We start from the raw sequence: 25,381 nt of genomic DNA on the forward strand, positions 1-25,381 counted from the left end.
GGCGGTGACCCAAGGCCGCCTGTCCCGGTCCTGCTTGCTCCCCCCCCTCGCCGAGAGGCAAACGCTTCTCCGGTTGGATTCCGCGGGTCGGTTTTAGCGCGTGAAGATGGATGAAGTTGAAGCTCCTTACGTTTCTTGCACGACTCTACAGGGTCGTTTACGGTGTTTCACCGTGAGAGCCCCGAGGCAGGGGGGGTGTGCCCCCGGCCGGCGCCCCGGGGGAAGGCGGCGGGCCTCCGGCTGCGGCGGCTGCTGGGGGGAGGCGGGGCCGCGCTCCCCTCTGTCAGCGGGGCGGCATTCGCAGCCCCAACACTCTTAACTCTGCTGCTTCAGCCACTGAATTACCTAGGCTTATTCCTGCCTTTTTTTACCCCCTCTACAGATAGCTACATGCTATTGCCTGGCACACAGCTGCTTCACCGGCCTCTCCGCTGCATCCGTGCTGTGGGCCGCCAGCCCTCACGCTCCCTCATGAACCTCCGGGAGCTCGTTTCTGCCCTGAATGACTTTGCATCCCTCTCTCTGGCTGAAAGCTGGGACAATGTGGGGTTGCTGGTGGAACCAAGTCCTCCCCACACTGTGAACACCCTTTTCCTCACTAACGACCTCACTGAGGAGGTGATGGAAGAGGCAGTGCAGAAGAAGGCAGACCTTATTCTTTCTTACCACCCTCCTATATTCACACCACTCAAGCGAGTAACATGGAAGACCTGGAAGGAACGGCTGGTGGTCCGAGCCCTGGAGCACAGAATCGGGATTTACTCTCCGCATACGGCATACGATGCCATACCTCACGGAGTCAATAACTGGCTAACAAAGGGACTCGGTGAGATTCTGCTAAAAACAAACAAAAATTTTAAAATTATTCATCAGTATATGTTATTTTATGTGGGGACCTTCCCTCATTTTCCTTTCTTCCAGCTTTTACAGGTATGATTGGAGTACGTCCTTCCCTCCCCCCCCCCATATTCTTCTAGTAGTTCTGAGTACCCTAAACATATTTTATGAATTTATCTTGGTGAGAAGTACCAGATACAAACACTAGAGGACATTTTCAGATGCATGCCTGTACTATTGGATGTAGTCAGAACTGGTGCAGCACATTTATTGTCCACCTTGGTTGCAAAGTTTAGACCACTGACTTTAAATCACTACCTTTAATTCATAAAGTGCAAGATCTCATTGTTTGCAAAGGACTTAAGGTACCTGAAATTATTCTAGATTTTTATCCTGTATTGTGGCTCAGAAATGAAAACAGCTATGTCTTTCCCAGCCTGATTTACAGATGAGAAACTATTTTGGTTTTGTACAATTCTTAGGATAAAACGGATAGCATTAAGAATGACAAATAATATATATCCATCAACTTCTTTGCGCTTAAAATAGACTGTGCCTAATGGAGACAGCAGGGCATGACATCCTCACTTCTGGTCAGGGAAAATGGATTCAAGTGCAAAATTTGCATCTTTTTGTTGCATCTCTTTAGGATATGTGCTAAATCAGTATTAGGATTTAGCTAATGCAGCTTTATAAAACAGCAGTCTTGTACTGTTTTCTCAGGTGCTTGTACTTCTGTCCCACTGCATCCATCAGCTGCACCAAGCTATCCAGCTGAGGGCACTCACCGGGTAGAATTCTGCACAAACACTGAGCATCTGGACACAGTGCTGTCCAAAATCAAAGACATCCAAGAGATCTCCTGTCTCACTACTCTTCCTGCCAGGTATCTGCTTTGCTCTAATGTTGTATTCTTTCTGTTGTTTGAAACAGTAAGTTGCTGGAATTGTATTTTATTGTTGTAATTACTTTGTTCCTCTGTGCATTGCTGCTGTTTTTTTCAGCAACAGATCTAGAAACTTAAAGAATAATCATCCCTTTGTGATCAGTCTGTGTTATACTAAATGGTAACAGCAACTCAGTGCAGCATCACATAGATTAGAGGTGGTAAAGAGTATTAACAGGAAATTTGATGAGGACAGTTGAGTTAAATTCCCATATCTGTTTCTTCCAAGAGAGTAGACTAGACTAGGCTAGGCTATTACAATGCCTTCTTTTTTACTTTCTCTGTGGTAGAATAGCCACTGGGATAGAATAACTTTGTTTAATATTAATATGATGCTGAAATTTTATCTAGTTTCTTAGCAAGCACCAAGCATATCTTTCCTCAGGGTTGAAGGTGAGGAGCAAACACGAGTCAGTTTGAACTGCTCTCAGAAAGCACTGTTGGAGGTGGTGGCATTATTGTCCCACAACAGCCTTCTTTATCACAAGACCGAGATTCTCTTATTACAAAAGGTAACAAAATCACTTATTACTTCCAGTGAATGTATTACTTGTGTGAGCTAAGTGCCCTAAACACTGAAATGCAGTACTATAGTAGCATCACAGGTTTCCTATGCTACCCTGTCGGTGCTCTGAAATACTGGTCTGTGGGGATTTGAAGCCACACACATCTTCCAAAACAATGCAAATAGCTGTGTGGCCTATACTAATTCTTAAATCGGTTCCAATAGCTAGTATAGTTAGTATGTTACATGGGAGAACATCACATACGTATTTTTTCATAAAGTTCAGAGGCATTCCTGAATATCCAATGTACTCATCTTTGTACAGTATGGAAAGCAATGCAAACTTCTGGAGTCAGCTTTCTCACAGTAATTTTAATTTCTTTTCAGCCTCCTCTTCCTCATACTGGAATGGGACGTCTGTGCACACTGAGCGAGCCAGTCTCCTTGTCAGACATAATTGAGCGTATCAAAAGCCACCTAAAATTACCCTACATCCGCTTAGCCATGGGAATGGGGAAGACACTAGGTAAACAGTCCTGCAAGTATGACTGTCCATTAGATCTAGTATTCCAGGAAGACAAGGAGTGTGAGTGTGTGCATGAGCATGTGAAATACTGCTGCCTTGGATAGGTTTACTTCCAAGTAGTATGAAGCACTGTTAAAGACGAGAAACAGCATTTTAGAATTTACATGATACAATCACGCAAAAAGAATCTCCTCTGTATTTTTAATTGGAAGTTTTATATTATGCTGGTTGTCACTGTGAAGAAGGGACAGTACAAGTTGAACACAAGACATCCTTTTTCATAATTTGTATAATGACTAAGATTCTTTTCCCCCCAGGATATCAGACACAAATGTGTACCATTTCCTTGTACACTCCTTTTTTGTGACTGAATGTTAAATTTCAAAGCACCTTAAAATAGTAAGATGCTTTATGGTATCCTTATGAACGTGTAACCATCCATGTTTTGATGAAAGAGAAATAGTGGCAAAGAAGGTGAACTATCCTAGCTCAAACAGTGGGTCACTAGTAAAATGTGGAGCAAGTGTCCTCTTATCCCAGTTACCTATCCTAATCTCCAAGGAGCACAGCTATTAGAATTTGTGAGAGCAAATTTGTTGAGAACTCTTTGTAACTTACGAGACAGAAGTCTTACCAGAAGCCTCTTATACTATCAATTGCATGAAAAAACCCACAAACTATTTTGAAGCCTCTCATTGTGTGGGATTGTAGTGGTGTGGCTCCACTTAAATCAACAGTAATTACATGACAACATACTGTAAAACCTTAATAGAATTTGAAAACTCTCTCTCTGTGTTGTGTGTCCCCTCTCTGTAGTGAATGTAATATATATGGAGAATTAAATTTCCTGTCACTATCACATACGTAATAGCTTGGAATCAGCAATCATAGCAAATGGGCAAATTTTTAATGGCGTGGAGCAGCTCTCAGCTTGCATTGAGATTGGCCTTCTGAGAGCTAAAAGTTAGGAACCAGTATATCTCAGAGGCAAAATGCTGCCTTAGTGGTATCATTAGTTGGAAAACTAATGATGGTGGAACATGAGTCCTGGAAAGAGTAGCAGCCTATTAAAGAGTTCAGAAACCTAACTAAGTAACACCTCACTAGGAGAGAACTAGCCAGCAGCCAGCCTCCGTGCTGTAGTTTTCTGCAAACTTTCCTACCCCTTGAAGAAAAAAATCTACACATCTATTTGGTACACAGAGGATTTTGCTGTATTATTAGAGATGTTAAAGGCCCATGACCATTTAAAACTGACAGATGTCTCTTCCTCCAACAAATTTACATTGACCCTAAAATCAAGGTAGTGTTATTGTGAAACAATTAATAACAATACTGATATGAAGGCTGAAGGGGGGAGGGAAGGACAGAGGGAAAAGAGTTTAATTGTGGCACCTTGTATTCTGCAGAATCACCAGTGAAGAAAGCTGCTCTGTGTGCTGGTTCTGGGAGCAGCGTCCTGAAGGGAATGGAAGCTGACCTCTATCTCACAGGTAAAAGATTATGTTGCTGTTTCATTATCTTTATAAAAATAGTCACTAGGAAAAAAAAAAAAAGGAAAAAAGAAAAGAGTTGACTGGCTGTTGGAAGATTTGGCCAGAAAGAATTACCTGTTATAACTGAGAAACAATCAGTTAGTTATTGGAACAATAGAAGAATAACATTAAAGTAGAGATATCATGGATCAGATGGCTGTGTGGCACAGCAAAGGTTATTTGAATTAAAACATTGCTATACAGGCATTATTTCAACACATCAGTGTTGATGGCAGTCTATTGCAACCTTCAGTGTGTTTGTCCTTTGGCAAGATACAAGGTATTTCCTTAGTTCCCTAGAGAATTCCTTAATGGAAAATGGAACATAATACAGTCTACAGAATCTTCCAAAGGAACCCCATAGTGTATCTGACCAAAGGGACACTTAGTCCATTATCCTCTTTTCTGACAGTGGGACAGCTACTCTCTACAGCTTGCTCAACAATGTGAAGGCTGCCTTGCATCCTGTAGTACTTAATTCAAGCAAGTTCTTTGGCAAGGCACGTCCCATCTGCCCCTTATATACAGCCCTGCAGATCTGACCCTCAGACACCCTGTTTGCAAGGCTTCCTAATGCTGTCCTCAATCACAGCAACCCACATGACATCCAGACAGTCCACTTCCAAACCACTCTGCGCACTCTTATTTCCTGCCCAAAGTGGCAGGATCTACCACTATTCAAAGAGGACAAGGAATTTCTGTGGTTTAGTCTCTTGTATACGGGGGATATCAGCTGAAAGTCCTTCAAGGGACACTAGAGTAGGTGTGTTCCATGTTCTCATACTGAGCAGATGGTGTTGCATTCCCCCGTATGGGCTACATCCCCTGTTAAGTCTTCCCAGCTTCTAGCTAAGATTCTGCATACATTGCAAAGAACTGGTTACCTAAACCGTACTGTTAGTGATCTACATGGCATTTCTTTCTCAAAATGGCAGGAGAGATGTCCCACCATGACGTTCTGGATGCAGTTGCCAATGGGATAAGTGTTATTCTGTGTGAGCATAGTAACACTGAGCGAGGCTTCTTGTCAGAGCTGCGTGACATGCTATCTATCCACCTACAGAACAAAATCAACATAATTGTGTCTGAGAAAGATAGAGATCCTCTCCAGGTGGCATAGGAAAAAAAAAAAAAAAAAGAGGAGTGCGAAAATTCACTCAAGAGTTTCATGGTATCTTGCACAGACCTATCCAACTGCAAGCTTAATGAAGATACTCTGAATTGCTTCAGTACAGAATGATTATATTATATGTTCCCTTAAAGTTTGGGATATATTTTGTCATCTGTCAGATAAAACAAATGCTTGTTTTGGGCTACAGAAGGCTGATTTACTCAATTACTGGGCTGGACTTGAATAAATTTACTGTTACTGCATAAACTTACTAGATATATTTGATAACTTGATACTCAAGGAGTGGTTTGGGTAAAATATAAAAACCTGACTTATCTCTAGTTTTAAGCTTACACAACAGTTCTACCCTACTGCAGTTATGTCGAATCATGTCAGTACAAATCACTGATATTTTAGCTAATAAATCTCCTGATAATAGTTAATGAAAGGGGGTGGATCAGCCACGTGCATGAACAGTTTTATTAAGACACCACTCATATGCAAACATAGAATGCAATTCAGGTATTTGGTACTAGTATTCAATTGCACAATCCACCATTAATGCAGCTTTAAGGCTGCTTAATAGAGGGACTCTCAACTAAAAAAGCTTTGGAAGGTTAAAACTCAATTCCTTAACAAAGCTGTACATTAATGTGCCTTTCTTACTTTCTTTTAAAAACAGTTTCTATAACTATGGCTCTTAATTACAGGATTACTAAAACTGAACAAGTAGCATGTTCACCACTGATAATGCTTGGTTTTTATTTTTTAAGTTAGGTTTTTTTGTTGCCTTTTTTTTTAAAAGAAAAAAAAAATCCTCTGGTTGCATACCTTACCATCTCCGGATTATCTGCACACCAGAAGAATATTTAAACAAAATGAAAATATTTCCACTGCAAATTTGTAAAGATCTTGGCATCATCCTTTTAAGTTTAAGTTAATAAAACTGGCTCATCAAGCAATGTCTTTACCACATAATTGCATATGTCTTGTTCCACTTATACTTGAGTGGAAAGAGATGACTCCAGTATTATCTGAAGCTACTGAGGCTGTATAAAGGCCATCATTCTTATCAGTACCATGAAGACCTCTCAGTAAGCTGAGGAACAGGAAGTGGGAAGAAATTTTTTCTTTCCCAAGTAAAGGAAAGGACTGTGGAAGTCCTTCCAAATCCCTCCAAATCCAACAATTCTGTATTACTATAGAAGACATTAAAATGCTACTACCCTAGTACATACACAGAATTCAAGAGACAGCAAGTTAATGCATAGATGGAGTAATTGTCCAGAAACAGCATGAAATCAGGATAAAATACTTTAAACACAAAACCCACAGGAATTAATTCACAGTAGTTTTTCTTTAGCTTGCATGCTCACATCACAGAATCAGCAGCAGCCAAAAACAGATTCAAACTTAACCTTCTCTTAGCAGATGTGTGGTATCTCCTGCAGCCCTCCTCTTGGCCTGTATGGGCGTCTGGTAGTCTACCAAAACTGTTAGCAGGTAACTCTGAACTCAGGATGATTATAGCGCTTCATTGAAGTAAATTTCACATCTAGAAAACCAGATATAATTGCACTGAAAATGCACCACAGTATCGCTATCTGTAAACACATTAGCTGGTGTCTTCCATATGTACTCAGAGTATAAATTAAATCTTGAGTTTCATAGGAACGGTAAAGAGAGAGTCAAAGGACAGCAAAATAGGATTTAGTTGCTAGTTAGCTACAATACTTTTTAAGTTTTTCCAAGAACACATCTCTTCAAGTGGCAGAGTTCTTGTTCTTGAACTCTACATCTGACTTACAGAACTTGGGTACAACACAATGCCTTGATCATTGTTTTAGTGATTCTGACGGTAGCTTAAGTGGTGACAGGCAGGACCTGATGCATTTTGCAAAGTTTTGGAATTGCAGCCTGTAAAATGCAGATGCAAGTGCCACCAAAAGAGAATGTTAGTTGGAAAATGTTCTGGGGGAGGAAGCTGGAGAGTACTGCTGGCATGTACCAGTTTTTCCCCCATAAGACTCTCCAGCAAAGCTAATTAGGTCCTATATTTGAAGAATCAAGTTGTCAGTGGGATAAGTAGGTACCCCGTGTTTTCAATACAAACAAAAGTCAGGCTGTAAACCTCTGTCTGTTGCTTCTGTCAGTGAGGGGTAGACCAGGTAACTATTATTCCATGTGATGTTTTGGTTCTCTTCAAAAGCTATATACTGGTATTTAAAAGGCAGGCAAACGAATTTTGATACCTTATAAGAAACAATATAAAATATTTTTACTAATTAGTTTGACATCTTCTGCACACTGCATGAGGATTTGCACAGATATTTGACGTAATAATGAAAACAAGGCTTTCACACAACTGCCAGAAGGATCTCTATCTTCCTGTAACATAAAAAGATTGTGGAAGACAAGACAAGCTAATGAAAATTAATAAAGTACTTTATTTGATTGATTTGAACATTACAACATTGAGCTGTAACACAGCTACCAAATATTAGACATACAGAATCCCTGAAGTCTGGCTGGCAGACTACAGTTGATGGAACTATAGGGTTTACTCCCACATACCTGAGAAACAAAGTGAAGAAAAGCTGTCAAACTTCAGTAGTCTCCCAACCTCTAAGGGCTTAAAAAAGGGAGAGCTTTTAAGTGGCATTTAAGGCGTCCTCCAGGATCAGTGGACACTCCTGATGTAAAAAATACATATATACAATCAAGCTTTTAAAAAATAGACAAAAAAACTTCACAGCTTCTTCATATTCCTCGATTGCAACTTGGAAAGTAGACCAAAGGAGCTGGATCCTCTCACCCTCACCAATAGGCAAGGACTTGAGTCCATCACAATTTTGATTATCTAAATCTTCATATAAAAGGATTTGGGTTTGGGGCAAGTCCTTCAGTTCTATTGCCAGAATTTAATAACTTACCCACAGTATCCCAAACCCACTAGTATTCTCCTTTCCTCATGCAGTCAAGGCAGGTCTCTTAGCATTATAAATCTTGGCTTCTTCATACACTGGAAGCTAGTCTTGTCTAACTGGTAAAGGAGTACTGGAAAGCACTCGGTTGAGAAAAGTTGCACCACTAGTACAAACTAAAGCTCTGACCATCTAGTGATTTGCACTTCCCAAGTAAACTGCTGCAATCAAACCCTCCTGTCTGTTGAGGTAGAGAGCAGAAGGCACAATCTTACCGAGTTTGTTTTTCTGGCTGTAACATTGGCTGCATAGATATGAAGAAGGCATCATCTGAGCTAAGAGACAAAGCAGACAAATCTAACTACAGAGCAAGAGATGCCTTGCTTACAGAAGTTATCATTCCAAACTACCTGAAGTAGTTGAACAACAAGCATCATTCATTACAATTATTACATTTCAGTAAGTAGTCCAGCAGCCTTGGGGTTAGAGGGAGAGAGATCTCAGTATAGGCCCCTCTCCAGCAGCCCTTAAGAGCAATTGCCGTAGATGCTTTGAGAACAGAGAAACGTTATACATCTTCATCCTCTTTCTCTAAGAAGTCGGTCAAGGTACTGTCATCTACAGGAATTGATAAGTATTCCACACCATCAGCTCCCTGAGAACAGACATGCATACACATTCTGTTAACACCAGTGCACACTGCAATGCAAGCCACTAGATAGCACTGCAACACTAATGTTTATTTGCAGTCTGGGTAAGAGCTGGCCAGCATTCAGGAGGACTACATTGCTAAAACCCAGGAATATTTCACTAGGGCAACACTGGAAATGCACAAATACTGAGAAAAGACAGTATATGAGAAATCTTCTAGTGGGCTGTGCTAGTCTGACACTACACAGCTCCTCAACACTGTGTTCCCATATCTAGTACTCCTGTACTGCCTCATTATTAGGACTAGCCTGCATTCTTCCCCTCATGCAAATACAGGTAACTGTTGGAAGCAGACTGGCAGGCTCCAGAGTCCATTACTTCTCAAGGTCTTCAGGAAGAAGAGACCTGTAGGTTGCTGAGTAACCAAAGCACACTGCATTTTTACGGCCTCCTATCCATGTAAAGGGTGTTGACAAATTGGAGGCATGGAAAGAGCTGCAATTACAGAATTTCAGCCCTTTGCTAGTTCCTAGGTGCTTCAAACAATACAGCCTCACTGTGAGCTGCAGAGTGGTGTCTTAGGGATACCTAATAGCAAGCAAGCATCTTTTTTGTTTAAGGTGGCTGAATACCCAGAATCATCTTCTTTCCCCAACTCACCCGCTTGGTCCGGATGAGCTTGTGGTCCCTGAACTCTGTCAGCTGTGCCCTGAGTGTCAGGTCACTGTTCACAAGGAATGCCTCCCGACACTGCTGGTAGAAGTCTTGGAAAGACAGCCCTGGAGACAAAAAAAGGCAAGAACAAGAAACTGAAGTGGTAAGATTGTCAGATTTTTCCAGGTCTAACAACACATATTATCTCCAGATACAAATCTTGCTTTGGCTTAGACCACAGTGGCTACAATATCATCATCACTTCTTTCAAGTATACAGCCTAATATTTTAGTAATTCATGGAAAACAGCTGAATTAATGTTCCAGTCACCCTGTTTGCCTAATGGAATTTTAATAGCACTTTAAGTGCACTTCCCAATATGGTTAATCTCTCTTAATTTCCAACTCCTCTATCTTCCACCTTCCTTTACCATTAACATGTTATTCATATCCTCTGCAGCACCTGTTAGAGACAGTGACAGAATATTCCACATGTATCCTACAAAGTAGGGACACATCAGAAGTCACTTAGATAGGAGCAGCATGGGAACAGAATCTCCTGCCTTTCCCTGGTCCTTTAAGTGCTAGTTATGCAAATTCATATTCTTCTTTTATTTTAATTTTTTAACTCCACAGTCCCCCATGAATGGTCTCAGTTATGTCTAAACATCAAAGCAGACAACAGTAAGAGAAGGTCCTTCAGAACCAGCCAGTTTATTGATTTCCTGTCAGAGTCAGACACAGTACCACTAGAAAGACAGTCTGCGCCACTGAGTCTCACTGAGCCAACAGTTACAGCACTTCTGTTGCTGGTGATCTGCATATCAAAGCCAGTGCCACTGTGACTGGGCTGCCAATGGCAACACCCCAAACAGATGAGAAAAGATGGGTACAGACCTGGATAAGATGGGTTGTCCTTGTTCTCCAGCTGGTACTGAGCAAGCAGTCTGAATATCCCCCTATGTGAAAAGAGGAGAGGGGAAAGTCAAAAGAAAAAAAAAAAAAACCACAAACCAAACCCAAAACCCAAAAAACCCCACCATTAGAAAGTATTAACTCATTTTTCCCTCATGACCAGGACTTTGTGCATGAATCTCGTCACTGGACAAGGCTTGTTATCCAAACGCTGTTCATTTAAAGTAACCAATCAGTTGGAACCCAGGTCCTACCATCTTCATCTTGAACATTGTGGTCAGAAAACAGGGATTGCCTCCTGCTAGGTGTAGACCAGAGTACCCTAGTAAGGACTGGATCCTCAGCAAGTGCTACTATGAAGTATAACAGTGTCTTACCTGGCATTGAGAGTAAGACTGCGCAGGACATGTGTTAGGGAGCTCAAAGCCAAAGATCCAGATTGTTGTACTAAAAGCGAGTTCTCGTAAGACGTTTCTTCCACATAAGGATTAAATGTGGTTGTTTCATACCAAAGCCAGTTGTAGAGGCTTAGCTTTGCCTGATCCCACACTAGACAGAGACAAAAGAAAGAGCAGACAGAATTGGGAGATTTAACTTTTCTAAGGTGTTAAATAAGCAATATGAAAATGTACTTAGTTCTACTGTAGGATTTGAGGAAACAACGTATGCTTGTGAAATGCACAGTACATACATCCAGATACTTGCAGTTCAACCAAGACAAATTCTCTGCAACAAAACGTTTGCACACATCCCTTTTTCATACCAGCTTCATAGATATACTGTAATCCTTCCAGAGTCAGCAGTATGCAAAGAATTTCTGGCTGATAAAATTGTTTAGATGCAATGACAGACATAACATCCAATCTCCGTTTCAGTAAGTCCCTAAATCAAAGGGTGGCAGAAGCTTGGGTCTATTTGTATACTAGATCAGTGACTGGTAGTGCTCAGTATCTTTACAGAGTTTTGGTTCAACACAGCCACAGTCCCAGTCAGGGCTTCTAGCTGCTACCACCATACATGCATCACCAGATCTATTTGGCACATCAACAGTAATACATGAGCTTATGAAACATGCTCAGCAGCCCCAAGGTAGAACGCAGATTCTTCTCTCTTTGCTACATCAGGCCCAAAGGGACTTACTGAGAGGAGCATTGATGTGATCGATAGAGGCAATGAGGTAAATCCTAGGCAGAGAGGATAACTGTGCAAGGATCTGCTGACTTCTTTCTCCTCTCAACATCTGGCTGTCCAGGTTATGAATGAGGACATAGAGCTCTAAAGATGAATCTGCAAGGTCAGAAAAAACAGCAGAGAACCAATCAAAGAAACTGCACACAAAGTCATTTCGCATTCCCAGTCCAGCCTAGGACAAGTCTATTCCATCAGGCTCCATATTCATCACTCCAATATCAAATCACTTTCTTTGTACAGCTTACTTTGATCTCTATCCCACACTTGGTGTTTCTGAGCACCTAAAAGGCTTTTTCTCAATTCACTGTATCGCAGTTCTCATCACAGCAATAGTTCTTTTGCAGTTTAAGCTTTTCTCTTATAACCCACTTTCCACTTGCTCATGGCTTTACCAAGAATTGCCCTTTTAGCTATGACTTTTAGTCCTGTGATTCAAGGTCATTCAAATGTATTTTAGGATGGAAGCCTAAGCACAGTTTGTTCAGCTGCTTTCGAGTTACATGACTAGGATCCTTAAGCTCCTCCTCACACAATGAAAATGCATTTTCTATTCAGGGTTGGATCCAAAGCATACTAACTTTATTGGAAATCTTTCCCACTGAGTCCTCAAAGGAAGTTACAAAGACTTAGCTTGGATAACGCAAACGGTAGATGTTAAAATTTCCAGCTAGCTTGTTGCTGCTGTACTTATCCCTGGGAACAGCTATTTCCTGAGTCCAGAAACAATTCTGGAACAGTAGCCAGTTTTTGTGCAAATGAATACATACTTGGCTGCCAATGGAAACCAAAGGTTCCTCAGACTCCCAGTCAGATCGGCTATAGCATACTACACAAGACTGATTTATGTAGATTCAGTTGGGTACCACCTGAAGTCAGTCTTTTTCACTTAGTGCCACCAGAAATAGTCATAAGGTAATGATGGAAAACAGAACGTAAACACTTAAACACCAATGCCATGCACCATTAAGATTCCATGGCAGTTTGTGTACGTATACACAAGCAGTAAGATGGACATTCAAAAAGAATTCAGCATGCATTCTGTGTGGCAATACCTGTTTAATTTTGCTTTTGAACCCTATTCTAACCTGCTTGTTTGACACCGCTGTCCTTTATTTCATCTTAATGTCAGTATTTGCATATATTAAATTTAAATGACCATTCCACTAAACCATGTACATTTAAGCCTTAATCCAGCCTATACTGAAATTTATGGAAAGACCCTCAGGCCATGATTTTCCAGAGGAGCTCAAAGGACTTCATATCTGTCAGCAACTGTCATTCCAAATTGTTTGTGAGTTCTTCGTTCTGTTGATTTCAGTGAGGTTTATATCAGGTCCTTAAGCAGCCACTTAAGAACCATCTTCCCTCATGTAGCTGGAGTTTACCTATCCTGTCTTCCACCAGGAAACATGTGGCTACAGAAACACCATGTAAATAATGCACATAGACACTGTGCTAAATGCAAGAGAAATGAGCATTTGTTCGCCAAAGGGTTGAGGAGCCTCTGCCTTGTTAGAACACTTGTGCCTCCCTCCTTTCCTTTCTAGAGAACTTAGTGTGTGAAACACTGACTGAGGTAACAGCTTGGGATCATGTACACATATATTCCTGGTGCATGTATGTTTTCATATATGTGGCATAAATTACAAGCAAGAAAGTACACTAGCTACAATAAACTAAGAAACTGTAATTGCACATATGAAAACTGTGAGGAAAGAAAACGTCCAGGCTCTCCTAACAGTAAGTGGACTCTTAACATTTTTATGTATGAATTTAGTCATTTTACCTTCTTTAAACCTTTTAATGATGAATTCAAGTTGGTCAAGGGGGCTGCGGAAGGTCCCTATATGGTCCAGTACCTCCTCTGTGATGGAGTTGAGAATCTGAAAAAGAAAATAGCAGTCCCTTCTGAAGGGCTCTGGCACTGAAGGACCTAGTGCAGAAAATCTGAAACTGAGCCCTGGACTGTCATGGGGATTTTACCATCAAATCCCCAAAACAGTCAACATAAACCAAAAATTTCTACACCTTTTCAAAACAGTGACATAAAATAAGGTTTTACACTGATGAGTATCTATTAATGATGGGAATTACTGCAATTCCTTGGAAAACGCATGGGCTAATTTCTTTAAACTCTTAGGAGAGAGATAGGAACTGCTCTTCATTCAAGAGTCTGCTGCTATAGGATGCAGCAGGTTTGCTTAACATTTTACATCAAAAGACTTTAGAGGTATCTGTAACACAGGATGATTAGGTAAACCCATAGGCTTTTCCCACACTTACAGATCTCACAGTGATGCTAGGGAAGTATCCATTAACCACAAGGTGAACAGAATCCTGGAGCACAGAGGTACGAAACTTCTCTAACAAATCGTGCTTTGAGCCCAGTCCATAAAGCACGATATTGAAACCCAAGCTGCAGAAAAGGGAGCAAATACACTGAATCAAAAAAGTACAAGTCCCTTTTTAGGTTCATACATTCATTAAGCAAAATGACCCACTGCAATCTTGCCTCTAAAAATTTAATGTTTCATCAACTCCAGGCTTACCAGGCAACTCCAGCTCACAGCTGACAAATAAGGTTAGCTGCAAGAAATCTGAAATGTGGCATGTACATCCTAGTAAAAGAAGTGTTTTAGCAGCCTGGAGGCCTACAAATTTAGCAAAACATCTATGGAAGAAAATGGTATTGTCCAAGAATATGAGACCAGATCTGCAACTTCAGATAACGAATAGTAAACAGCATTCACATTCACCACCTCACCGGTGATTATATTAAATGTTTACCATGGGTCACAGCAATTACAAGAAGAAAAGCAAGCCTTCATAGTGTTTTTCTACTCTGATCCGCAGGCACAATTTCAAAGCAAAATTAAACGATTCTCATATCTCTTTCTTATCCTAATTGTTCCACAGAGAAAGAGGCAGGAAAGCATAAAGAGAACACGGTAGGGAATCACAGAACTTTGTTTATTTTTGAAAAGCAGGAAAAGCATCATCTTGACAAGAAAGCACTCAAATAGCATTGGGCAAAGGTAAGGTGTTCAACAACTGTCACTGATTTCAGTATCATCGATGGATTTGTTCCTTCTAGCCTGCCACATACATCTCTAACTATTTGCCCAGAGCACTGAGGCACAGAGAACTCCTCCTCTTGCAACTCTCCAGCTTTCAAAGCTAATGTCTTTTTCGTATGCTCTATCATTCCCCATGGACCACAAATTTCTTTATACTTCACTCCCTTGCAAAGCTTCCAAGGGACTTTCTCCTCACCAACATCTGCTCCTGCCTCAACACTTAACTTCAGAGCTGGTGGCCTGCCTCCTCTAAGGCGCTTCAGAGTCTTACAGCTTTCTATAGTTCCCCATTTGCTTTCCTGGATGCTTACTCTTTTCTCCTTCTGATGAAGATACACACAAACCCAGATAAAATTTATACTGCTGTCCTGGTTTCAGCTGGGATAGAGTTAATTTTCTTCCTAGTAGCTGGTATAGTAGTGTGGTTTGGATTTAGGATGAGAATAATGCTGATAACACACTGGTGTTTTAGTTGTTGCTAAGTAGTGCTTCCACTAGTCAAGGACTTTTCAGCTTCCCATGCTCTTCCAGATGCACAAGAAGCTGGGAGGGGCACAGCCAGGACAGCTGACCCAAACTGGCCAAAGGGCTATTCCATACCACATGACATCATGCTCAGTATATAAACTTGGGGGAGTTGGCCGGGGAGCAGCGATCGCTGCTCGGGGACAGGCTGGGCATCAGTCAGTGGGTGGTGAGCAACTGCATTGTGCATCACTTGTTTTGTATAGTCTTTTATCATTATTTTATCTTCCTCTGCTGTCCTATTAAACTGTCTTTATCTCAATTCACAGGTTTTACTGGTTTTTTTTTTCCCTGATTCTCTCCCCCATCCCACTGGGGGGTGTGTGTGTGTGTGTGTGAGCAAGCAGCTGTGTGGTACTTAGTTGCCAACTGGGGTTAAACCACAACAACTGCTAATGTTTCCAGCAGCATTAAGGTTTCTTCATGCCTAGATCATTAGGTATCATAGGCATTCAAAGTTAACTAGTACACCACTGGGGACAGCCACATACTGAAGAAATTGGTGGTGGGCTACTCACTACCAACTATGCTGCTGTAAGCAAAACGGATTGTTCACAAAGGACACTTTCTCATCATTCATGTTCCCTGTTTGTGAATGCTCTCTAGCTTGGTTTACAGAGGCAGAGACAAACTAGCCAGGCAGAATGCAACCTTACTTAACTTCAGGCATTCAGCTGAAAGAGTTAAGTCAGATATGATTTGGTCTACAGGAAATGTACTAAATTAATGTCACCTAATTTTAAATTTAAGCAATCAGTCAAAGAAAAAAATTTGCTCCTTAACTCATCCACATGATGTTGTTGACATGAGGGTAAGTTTACTGGCAGTGCCTATTTACTAGGCTTCTTCAGTGATTCTCACTGGATACTTACTGTAATTGCAGCATCCACTTGGAAAACAGGGATTCGTGTTGCTGGTTTAGCTCTTTAATTTCAGCAGCATAGGCAAGGGGAGCTTTTTTCAAAAGGTCATGCAGTGTTTGCTGTGTTGAGAAAGAGATAAGACAACAGTCATTCAAAGCTGAGAAAAACCAAGACATGTATCTGGAGTCCTTACAAATACCCCTCTAGTATGCTTTCCAGCTAAGGAGCAGAATAGTTTTCACTGACAGTGCATTCAAATCGTGGGTTTTTTTCCATGAAGACCCCTCTAAGCACAGTTTTGTTACTGGAGAAACAAAGCAGAGATTAAGGAATCCCATAATATGGGATTAAGGAATCTTATTATGGGAAATGGCAGCCAGACTAGGACTAGAACTGATCTTGCACTGTGTTTTATCTCTTCCTGCTGAGCATGGGAAAACTGCTACTGAAATAATGGATACACTCAGAGCTTACACAGCACCAAGCACTGTACCAGGAAGATACTAACATCACAACCCCGCTCACAGGAGCAAGGGCTCTAATCAACATGCTTAGCAATGGTTCATGTGTTTGTCACTACAAGAGAATGCTCACAAACATCATCTTAAAAAAGAAATACAGCAGGAAATCATTTGCAGCTGACAGCTAAATGTAGAAAAAGTATCATTCCAAAAGCATCAAGAATCAAAGGATTAATTCAGCTTTAAAGATATGCTGCGATGTTGATGTTTAAACAGCACAGTAGCATGACAAATGGCATCAAATCTACATTGGCCTCCCTTTCTCTTCAATTTTAACAGCTTTGCTTTCCAATCCCTTGCAGTAGAAGACAGTTTACTCTGGAAAGAACACAAAGACAGCTGCAACGTATCAGACAAACATAAAGCACTGAGAGACAGAACTGTTAAGCCTTCAATTTCTTTGGAGCTAGCAGTAGATTTAATACTGAAAGCCTTGATTTCCTTCCAGAGCTGTTATGAAAGAACTTGTTAAGAATCCAGATGTTTCTCTGGGTACAAATTCCAGACAACAGCAGGCATCAGGCAATCTGCATATATGCCATCTTTTAAAACACAGATGGGTGCAAAAAGCAGCCATAGACACGAGAGCTCCAAGTATTTTACATGCTTCCCTGGCACCTGTTCTTGTGTACCTGTCTCTGTAGGGTGCAACTGCTTGCTTTGAACTGTCTAGTAGAAGTGGCATATGGAAAAAAAATACAGTAATTCACTCACCACAATTAGACTGTTCCTGTCTCTTAGGAACTGGAAGGGGACAAAGTGCATTTCACAAACTAGGTGACAACATTTAGAGCTGTCCCAGTCCTACACATGGCTTGACCCAGTAGTGCTCAGATCAAAAGGGCTCTCTCCATTTCCTCTACACATAAACAGTCAAGACAGCTTGTAATTCCCCTAAGCATTTCATTGACAAAAACGTGGTTTTGGTGATAATTTTTAAGGCAGGTCTCTACAACTCTGCTTCTCCCTCTTCTCCTCCCCCCTCTTCTCCTCCCCCAAAAGCAAACTTTAACCTGTTGTGGTAACTGCAGCTTTCAACTATCTGCTCACCTGATAGTGCCTTCTCCCTGCATTTTCCCTATTATCCCAGGTTCAAACAACTGGGCACTGTGCCTGCTCAGAGCAGCAGCAGAAGACATAAAGCTTAAAATGCTACCTAAATCAGCGTTATTACCGAGAATGTAATCAGCAAAAATAAAGTGAAAATAGCAACATCAGGAAATTTTGATGGTGAAATCCTCATCAAAGAAACCAAAAGCCCCGAGAGTTGTGCGATTCACTATGAAGCGTACCTGATTCAATCTTTTTTTCCGCAACTTCTGCAGTGTTCGGTCTGAAGTGAGCACTTTGGAACTACTGTGAGCTTCAAAGTATTCCTCCACCAGGTTGCTCTAAAAAGGGACAGCAAGATCAGCCACACTCCTCCTGCTATCAAGTTACCCCTCTCCCTTTGCACCCACAAACATGTCTGAAGATGGCCAATATGAGACATAGAGCAAGGATGAATAGAAAGCCAGAACATGTTTGCAAAAATGGCTTCTACAGTAGCATTCTGCCAAAGCTAACCTAGTCAGATGGTTCTTTCCTGAAGACAGAGACAGAAAACAGATTCTGAGAGAGCACAACATAGCAATAATTCTAAGAGGGTGTGGGGATCCCTGGTGCTGGAAGGAAATCAGAAAACAAAGCTGAACACCAAGCCAGAAAGTAATGTTGTCCTTCTTTTGGTGCTATAGGAGTCAATTTCTTCATCCTTTCTCAGTACAAGGTCTCCTGCTTCGTGGACATCTTAGAACTTCTCCTTCTGGAGCTGCTGAGGATACAGACTAGATTAGCCCACAGGCTCACATGCCTGTCCAGCAAGGATTGCTCAGAAGCACAGCAAAAGCCAGCCCAGCTCATTTGGTTTGAAATGAGTCTAGCAGTTCTTCCCCCCAGTTAGGTGTGGTCACTGACAGCTTATTGTCACTAAACATCCCTTCATGCTTGCTAGCTCAGGGGTGTATTTTCTGCACACTCACCATCTTGTCCTCCTTAATTTTTTTGGCTAGGATGTTTCTGGGAAGTGGCGTAGATGCAGCCTTAGTTTTTGCTGGGGTCTTTCGACCTGATAAAACAGTGCTGACTTCTTTCTGATCTTCCTCATCCTCCTCCTCTGAGCAGGAAGCAGAATACTCACTCTCACTTTCTAAATAGGGATCTGGAGCTAGAGCATAGATTTAAGGTTAAAAGCTAGCAACAACTTCTTACACAGAACACATTTTGTACCACCTCGCTCTCTCACATACATTCTCTAGGTGTTTTTCAAGCATATGATTCTTAAATATATTTCACAGAAAAGTAAAATCAATGCTTAAGAGGACTGCAAATACACATAGCCATTTCTTTCCCAGTTCTAGGCTCACAAATTATTGTTTAGTAAAGCTTGCTCCTTGATACCAACTAAGGAGCATAATCCTACCATAAAAAGTGACTAAAAATGGACAATGGAATTCCCTATTTCTCTTAGCATCTCTACATCAGTTTTCCCAAATGCCAGTCATGCAAGCTGAGTATCTTATGGGTCACACCCTGCAAAAAAGGTTTTGTAAAAGACCTCTGTTAGTAATGTTGATTGAAGAGCACAGATGCAATCTGCCTCAGTCTTGGTCTCTCAACACAAAAGCAGAAATAGAACATGAAACGCCATGTGCTAAACTCTCCTCTGCATTCATTCTGAGCACACATAGCCAACCAGTTATTGGAAATACTTTACCATGAACGTCCCAGCCATCATCAAAAAGTTTTATGACTTGGTTCAAGCAATTGTGCCAGACTTAAGTGTCCGCATAGGTCAGATTACTGAGAGTTTTATCTCTTCTGATCATGTTACTGATTGGTGCTTCTAATCCTCCCACCCCTTACCTAAGTAGCAACCTGTAGTAGGGAAAAGGTCTACACAGATTTCCTTAAGGACATTTCTACATGCTCTGCAGGATGAATCACATTGCTTCAGTCAGACTGCTACTACAGGCAGAAGCCCACCAGAAGAAACACTCTCCTCTGAACACAGTGCCTCAGTGACCGCGGGAGCTGACTGCAAAGGTTGATCTTTACCTGCTAGCCTCTTTCTGAGTCTGTAAGGTGTGGTAGACAGAAATTCTTTCTTTTTACTCTGTAACAGCAAAGAAAAAACATGCGTTAGAAGAAGAAACATATACGTCCTCAAAACAGCCCTCTGTCAAGCAAAGAGTAGAATCAGGTTACATTTCCAAGCTATTTCAACCCACAAGAAACTGGGAAAGCAGAGGCAATAAGTATGGAGAGTTCTTGTTTTGCCATTCAGAGCTACAGGGGGGCAGGATCAGGTTCCAAAAGGGGCTTAATTCTTTCAACTAGTGTCCCAAGACGGAGGGTAGAAAACCATGAAATCTCCAACCAAGATGCCAATCTTGGCCCTTCAGGAAGAGTCAAACCGAAGTAATGACAAACTGGACATGCTTTGGCTCCCCAGAGCAGTCATCTTCCACATCACACTGTCTGCTCAAAGTCATTTCAAAGTCCACTATGAAAACAACTACCAGAATGGCAGAAGACCACTCAGAATACTAAGCCCAGAAGAAGTACAGCAACAGGAACCCAAGCTGCCTGGGCTCATCAAGTTGTAGTGGCACATCTTCCTTACATATGTGTAAGGCAGACGCCTGACTTGGTCACCAGATCAAGTCTGCAATACTTAGGAAAGACTTTTGTTAATCTCGTCAAACTGGATGCGAAATCATCAAGGAGTGAACATGGCATCCCAAAACAGCATCTCTTACAGGCATATCTCATCCTGGAACCTTATACCGGAAAAGCTGTGCACACATTTCTAGTATGATGCTATACCATTTTAGAAAGCCAACTGTTTCACAGCACTCTCTTTATAACCACCACAACTGGCAGTTCAGGACTGTACCTCTCTGTAGCATCACAAAAGATGACATCAACTTACATCCCCCCCGTTATCACAATTTATTTTTTGTAAACCAATGCTAAAGTAAGAAACTGAACAGCACCACAGTTCTTGAATTCCTGTTCTAACAGCACTCTTTACAATTAAGGCTGTTTCTTCCTTTGATGAGAAACTGGAAAGCTATGAGTTTAACTGCGTATTATGGGATTGTCTAACATCCTCATTGGTGTGATGCAAGGAAATGGTCTCCACCCATGCTAATTAAGCTGTCAAACCCACTATTTGCCCACTGACTCTAAATCCCATAGTCCTGATTAACGGTAGCTCTGGTTCTCACTTGAGTTATTCCTGCCCAGATGGATTAGGAGAGACATCTGTACTGTGGATGAGGCTTTTCAAGGTCCTTCCTTTCCAGAACTGTAGTAACTGGCCAGCTCAAGTTTTAAAAGTGGGAAGGAAAAAAAAAAAAAACAAACCACCAAAAAACCCCAAGCAAGGTAAGAGTCATCACTCACCCTCTGCTGCACTTTGTTTGAACTTGAATGTTCTGCAAAGCAAGAAACAGCATTGTTCAGAGTACTGCATATCAACAGTGGCACAAGATAGTCCATTAGAAAAACAGGCATTCACTATTCAAAGGTACACTGCACTGAATATCAGCTCCTTGGGTGGTTAATCCTATGAGGGAAGCCTCTAGTTCCTCACAGGTAGGCAAGGAGAGAACAAGGACACAGTCAATGTTATTACCACAGAAGGCAGCTTTTAATTCTGGTCACAGCTTTGCGAGGCCATCAGCAGGAGGGAAGAGGCTGAAAAATGAGCTAATGTCCTCTCCCTGAGCACATCAGATTCCATTTCTGAGCACAAAGTAACACGCTCTTGCCAGTGTTGACCTGCACCAACTTCTCCCACCTGTATTTCTCCCTACAGCGCTGGGTACTTGAATATTCTATAATAAAGTGTGACTTTACACATGAACACCCACACAATCCCACCCATTTGGTGCTCAACACATCAGCCCAGCTCATAACTCTCTCAAGTGCAAGCATTTCTGTTGAACACAGAGGAAATAATTTAAGTGTCACAACAACAGATGAGAAAGAAATTCCTGTTTTCTCTACACCAGCGGGGCAGAATAAAAGATGTGACACCCAGGTGAACCAGAGGCCACGCATACCAAGCAGTTCAGTCTACAGTGTTAAGCTGACTAGAATACTCAAGCATGACAGAAGCTGGCACTCAAGCATCTACTCCACCACCCAAATAGAAACATAACCCCCACTCACTCAGCTTCAGTTCCCCAAAGCATCACAGGACTTACTGCTGCTTTGAAGGGTTTTGGCTGTTTTCTCAGGGCACTCGGAGTGATCAGGTGCAACACTCTGCCCTGGTGTCTGGGCTAATTCAGAGGCTGTAGGAAATAGGGGGAAGGGAAGAAGTTTCACGTCAGGTACAAAACTCCCAGCTCTAGCTAGTCAGCCATAGAGCCATACGCCTGAAACATTCTCTAAGTATTAATTTCCTAGCTATTTCAGGAAGTGCACCAGATACTTCCATTTTTTTTCTAACACTAATGGTGAATGTAATCCTTAACAAAGGTTTTCAAAGACTGAACTCCTCAGTTAATTCATTTTACAAGTATAGCTGAGGCAATAGCAGAGCATGCTTTGCTCCCTGGAAGACCACACGTCTTTGAATCAGAGCAATGTTTGGTCATGCTCACTTAGTCCTTTAAAACTGCTCAACTGGACATAGTGGAGCATCAGGTATAGTAAACACATCAGTTCCCCAGGAGGCGGGTTCTTGTATTCTGTTTACCTCTTCCTACTACTTACCTACTTACCTGAAGTTGAATCACTGATCTGAATATGGAAAGCCCCCATATCCTGCTAACAGTCCCTCAAGAAAACCAGTGTTCCATTGTATGACTTGCCTCAGTTTTCAAACTGAGTCATGGCTCCAGGAGGGAGCACCAGTGAAACCTGCCCTGCTGCAGAAGGAGGTGTAAGAAACACACAACCTCCCAAGACACAGTAGAAGTCCAGAGAAGAAGTAAAGAGGTACGGAAAGCACCTTCTGTATAGTGATACAGCAGGATGACCCCTCTCCTTTGGATCATCCTTTGTAGGATACATCAGTAGCTGTGACAGCTAAATACTAATGAAGTTCAGATGGTGCTGGGCACACAAAGACTCTTCAAGTGAGAAGAAACGTAGCGGTGGCAGGGCTCAAGCATCTTTTTTGAACCAGAACAGCCCACCCTCTCCAGAACTGCCACTTTCTGCTTGCTTCTCCTAAGTCCACAGTAAGCCTAGCAAGCACGCTAAGACACTTTGAGTAGGAGAAATTCCCTGACACACACAGATAATACTGCCTCTTTTTGACTCTTTGCTACATAATGAGCTATTCTCAGATCCTTCCAAGTTACAGAAATAAAACCCCTGCCATCCTTTGGCACTTACACACAGACTTTCTCCCAGCATTAAGAAGCTTCTGCTTTTTCTTATGTGTTTTTTTATTATCTGTGTTTCTTATCCCCACCCTGCCTTTGCTTTGTCCTAGCCCTGTGCTTTTGTTTCTGAGGAAGACTGATTCAGAGCCAGATAAAAGCTATTGAAATACTGCAAACATATCTTTTGAATAAACAGAAGTGACAAATCATCTTAACAGAGTACTCAAAAAAAGAGCACAGCCAGAGCAAGAATGAAAGAAGAAAGAGAAAAACATACCCAGCTCTGCCATTTTGCTGGAGCATTTGGGAGTCTGGAATGAGTAAACTTCACTACCACTTACACTTGAACCATTTCCCACTGGATCTGTGAAAAGAAATGTTACTTGTAGCTATTTAAAAAGCACTGGTATATTCCCAATCCAAGGAAAATGGAACGCAACATTTTACTATTTGGCTCAAAGGATTCTTTATATTGCAGGTGTTATGAAATAAATATCATAATAAAATCCTAGAATCATTATCCTCTCCTCTACCTGCTACCACAAGTACAGCCAGAGCTGGTCAGCCCTCAAAAGCAATTTCATCAACATTGTACAACCCTGACACTGCAAGAATTTCCTGAAGTCACAGCTGTGTTAGGTTTTCCCCTGCTAATACCTTGGGCACATATTCCAAGAGCAGCAACATAGTTCTTCTCTTCCAGGATCTCCTGAGCTTCATCATCTGAAATATTCTCAAGCTTCTTCACAAATCTCTTCACACTGACTGTCAGGTGAGTCTTGTCCTTCCGTACTTTAATACCTAGGATTGCAATAAAAGCTTTAACCTCCTGCTATTTCATTATTTCTATTGCAGTAGTATGCAGCTACCCCATTTAGAGACCAAGTTCCTGTTGTGCAAATCACTAAACAAATACAACGCTGAAAAGATGTCCTACTAAACAATAGCTGGTCTGTGCCCTGGTGGCCAGCTGACCCTACAGCCATTAGTCCCTCCTTTACCACAAAAGCTGGCCCCTGAAGTCCACGAGGACAAGATCCCCACTTCAGCACACACCAGCTTCCACAGTTTGGGAGAAATGGCAGTGACACACACATAGAAGTATCAAATTGCATGCAAAGAGGATAGTATTTGGCATCCCCCTATCTTCCCTAGCAGAGGGGAGCAAGGGGAAAAGACCTGGCCTATAGGCTGTCAGTACACTCATGGGAAAATTTAGGCCAAGAGACCTCTGGAGACCATATGTCTGACCTTCTGCTCAAAGCAGGACCAACAGCAAAGTCAGATCAGGGTGCTCTGTACCTTGTACGCGCAAGTTTCAAGCATCTCCAGAGGTTCCCAACCTTAAAAGTAGTCAAAACTGCAGCAAAAGACTCCTGTAGCAACCACCTCGAACCTCGTTCCGATTTGGTTCTTCTGTGTATTTAACCACGTCAGGGGTCGGGAAGTTAACCAGGCTATTTGTGCCCCCTCTCCCAGGCCCTTACACACACGTTGCATGTTCGGGAAGCTAGTATCGAGAGCTGGTATCCACACCACCTTCAGCTGAGAGCACCTGCCACCGTGCCGCAGCTGCCCCTTTCCACGTGCCGGGGCGGGACAGAAATGAACCGCGGAAGAGGCAGCCAGAGGAGGATGACGCTGAAGGCCTCATCCTGCCTGCAGCCCGGCCAAGGCGCTCAGCCGCCCCGGGTGCTAGAGAAGGGCTCCCTTCCCGGGAGGCGCCGCGGCTGCTCGGACCCCTCTCCCAGCGCCCTGGGAGCAGCGGGCGGCGTCGGGTTGGGCGCTGCCCCGGCACGGCTGTACCTGCGTCGTCGGCAATGTGCTTCAGGACCTCCTCGTCAGGCACGAACTTCACCTCCAGGGCGCCGCTGCCCTTCCCCTCCGGCTGGCTCATGGCGGGCGCCCTGCAAGCACCCCCGGCTCAGCCACGTAGGCTCCGCCCAGCCCCGTCGCAACTGTCCTCCGCCTCACCGCGCCGCCCTCCGGAGGGCCCGGGCCTCGGGCCCCCGCCCCCTCCCCCTCCCCTCCCCGCGGGCTCCCGGCCGCCCCCTGCGACGGCAGCAGGAGGCGGAAGCGGGTTCACGTGCCAGGCACCGGGCGACTCCACCGCTCTCGGTGAGGTCGAGCGGGGCGAGCACTGAGCGCCGCCGTCACGTCTTTGACTGACATAGGCCTCGTCCAGTCCGCACCCTCTTTTCTGTCCCGCCCTCGC

At 42.6% G+C, this 25,381-nt stretch overlaps 2 protein-coding genes across 13 annotated transcripts; one reads left to right on the forward strand and one right to left on the reverse strand.

Annotated features, from left to right (window-relative positions):
* The first annotated feature begins 2 nt into the window (after positions 1–2).
* NIF3L1 (NGG1 interacting factor 3 like 1) lies at positions 3–5,690 on the forward strand. Of its 2 annotated transcripts, XM_075511559.1 has the most exons (7): positions 3–130; positions 387–826; positions 1,561–1,723; positions 2,169–2,295; positions 2,676–2,814; positions 4,224–4,307; positions 5,285–5,690. In XM_075511559.1, the coding sequence occupies exons 1-7, from the start codon at positions 111–113 to the stop codon at positions 5,467–5,469; spliced, it is 1,158 nt and encodes a 385-aa protein (XP_075367674.1). In that variant the 5' UTR covers positions 3–110; the 3' UTR covers positions 5,470–5,690. The 2 variants fall into 2 exon arrangements, with proteins under 2 accessions (XP_075367674.1, XP_075367675.1); XM_075511560.1 differs by lacking the exon at positions 3–130 and having other exon boundaries at positions 391–826.
* Positions 4,221–25,276, reverse strand: ORC2 (origin recognition complex subunit 2). Of its 11 annotated transcripts, XR_012777050.1 has the most exons (19): positions 24,973–25,276; positions 23,824–23,967; positions 23,444–23,530; positions 22,036–22,125; positions 21,230–21,261; positions 19,877–19,934; positions 18,802–18,986; positions 18,073–18,171; positions 16,269–16,378; positions 14,078–14,210; positions 13,581–13,677; positions 11,744–11,890; positions 10,981–11,152; positions 10,586–10,647; positions 9,696–9,814; positions 8,660–9,039; positions 8,035–8,153; positions 6,879–7,015; positions 4,221–4,352 (listed from the first exon to the last, which is right to left on the reverse strand). XR_012777050.1 is itself a non-coding variant. In XM_075511553.1 (16 exons), exons 1-16 carry the CDS (start codon positions 25,061–25,063, stop codon positions 8,711–8,713), a joined length of 1,635 nt encoding a protein of 544 aa, XP_075367668.1. In that variant the 5' UTR covers positions 25,064–25,276; the 3' UTR covers positions 7,888–8,710. The 11 variants fall into 11 exon arrangements, 2 of the variants coding, with proteins under 2 accessions (XP_075367668.1, XP_075367667.1); XR_012777045.1 differs by having other exon boundaries at positions 8,035–9,039; XR_012777052.1 differs by lacking the exon at positions 6,879–7,015 and having other exon boundaries at positions 4,248–4,352.
* Between the last annotated feature and the right edge of the window lie 105 nt (positions 25,277–25,381).

Source organism: Mycteria americana, chromosome 9, assembly GCF_035582795.1.
Source record: "Mycteria americana isolate JAX WOST 10 ecotype Jacksonville Zoo and Gardens chromosome 9, USCA_MyAme_1.0, whole genome shotgun sequence".
Taxonomy (NCBI): Eukaryota; Metazoa; Chordata; class Aves; order Ciconiiformes; family Ciconiidae; genus Mycteria; species Mycteria americana.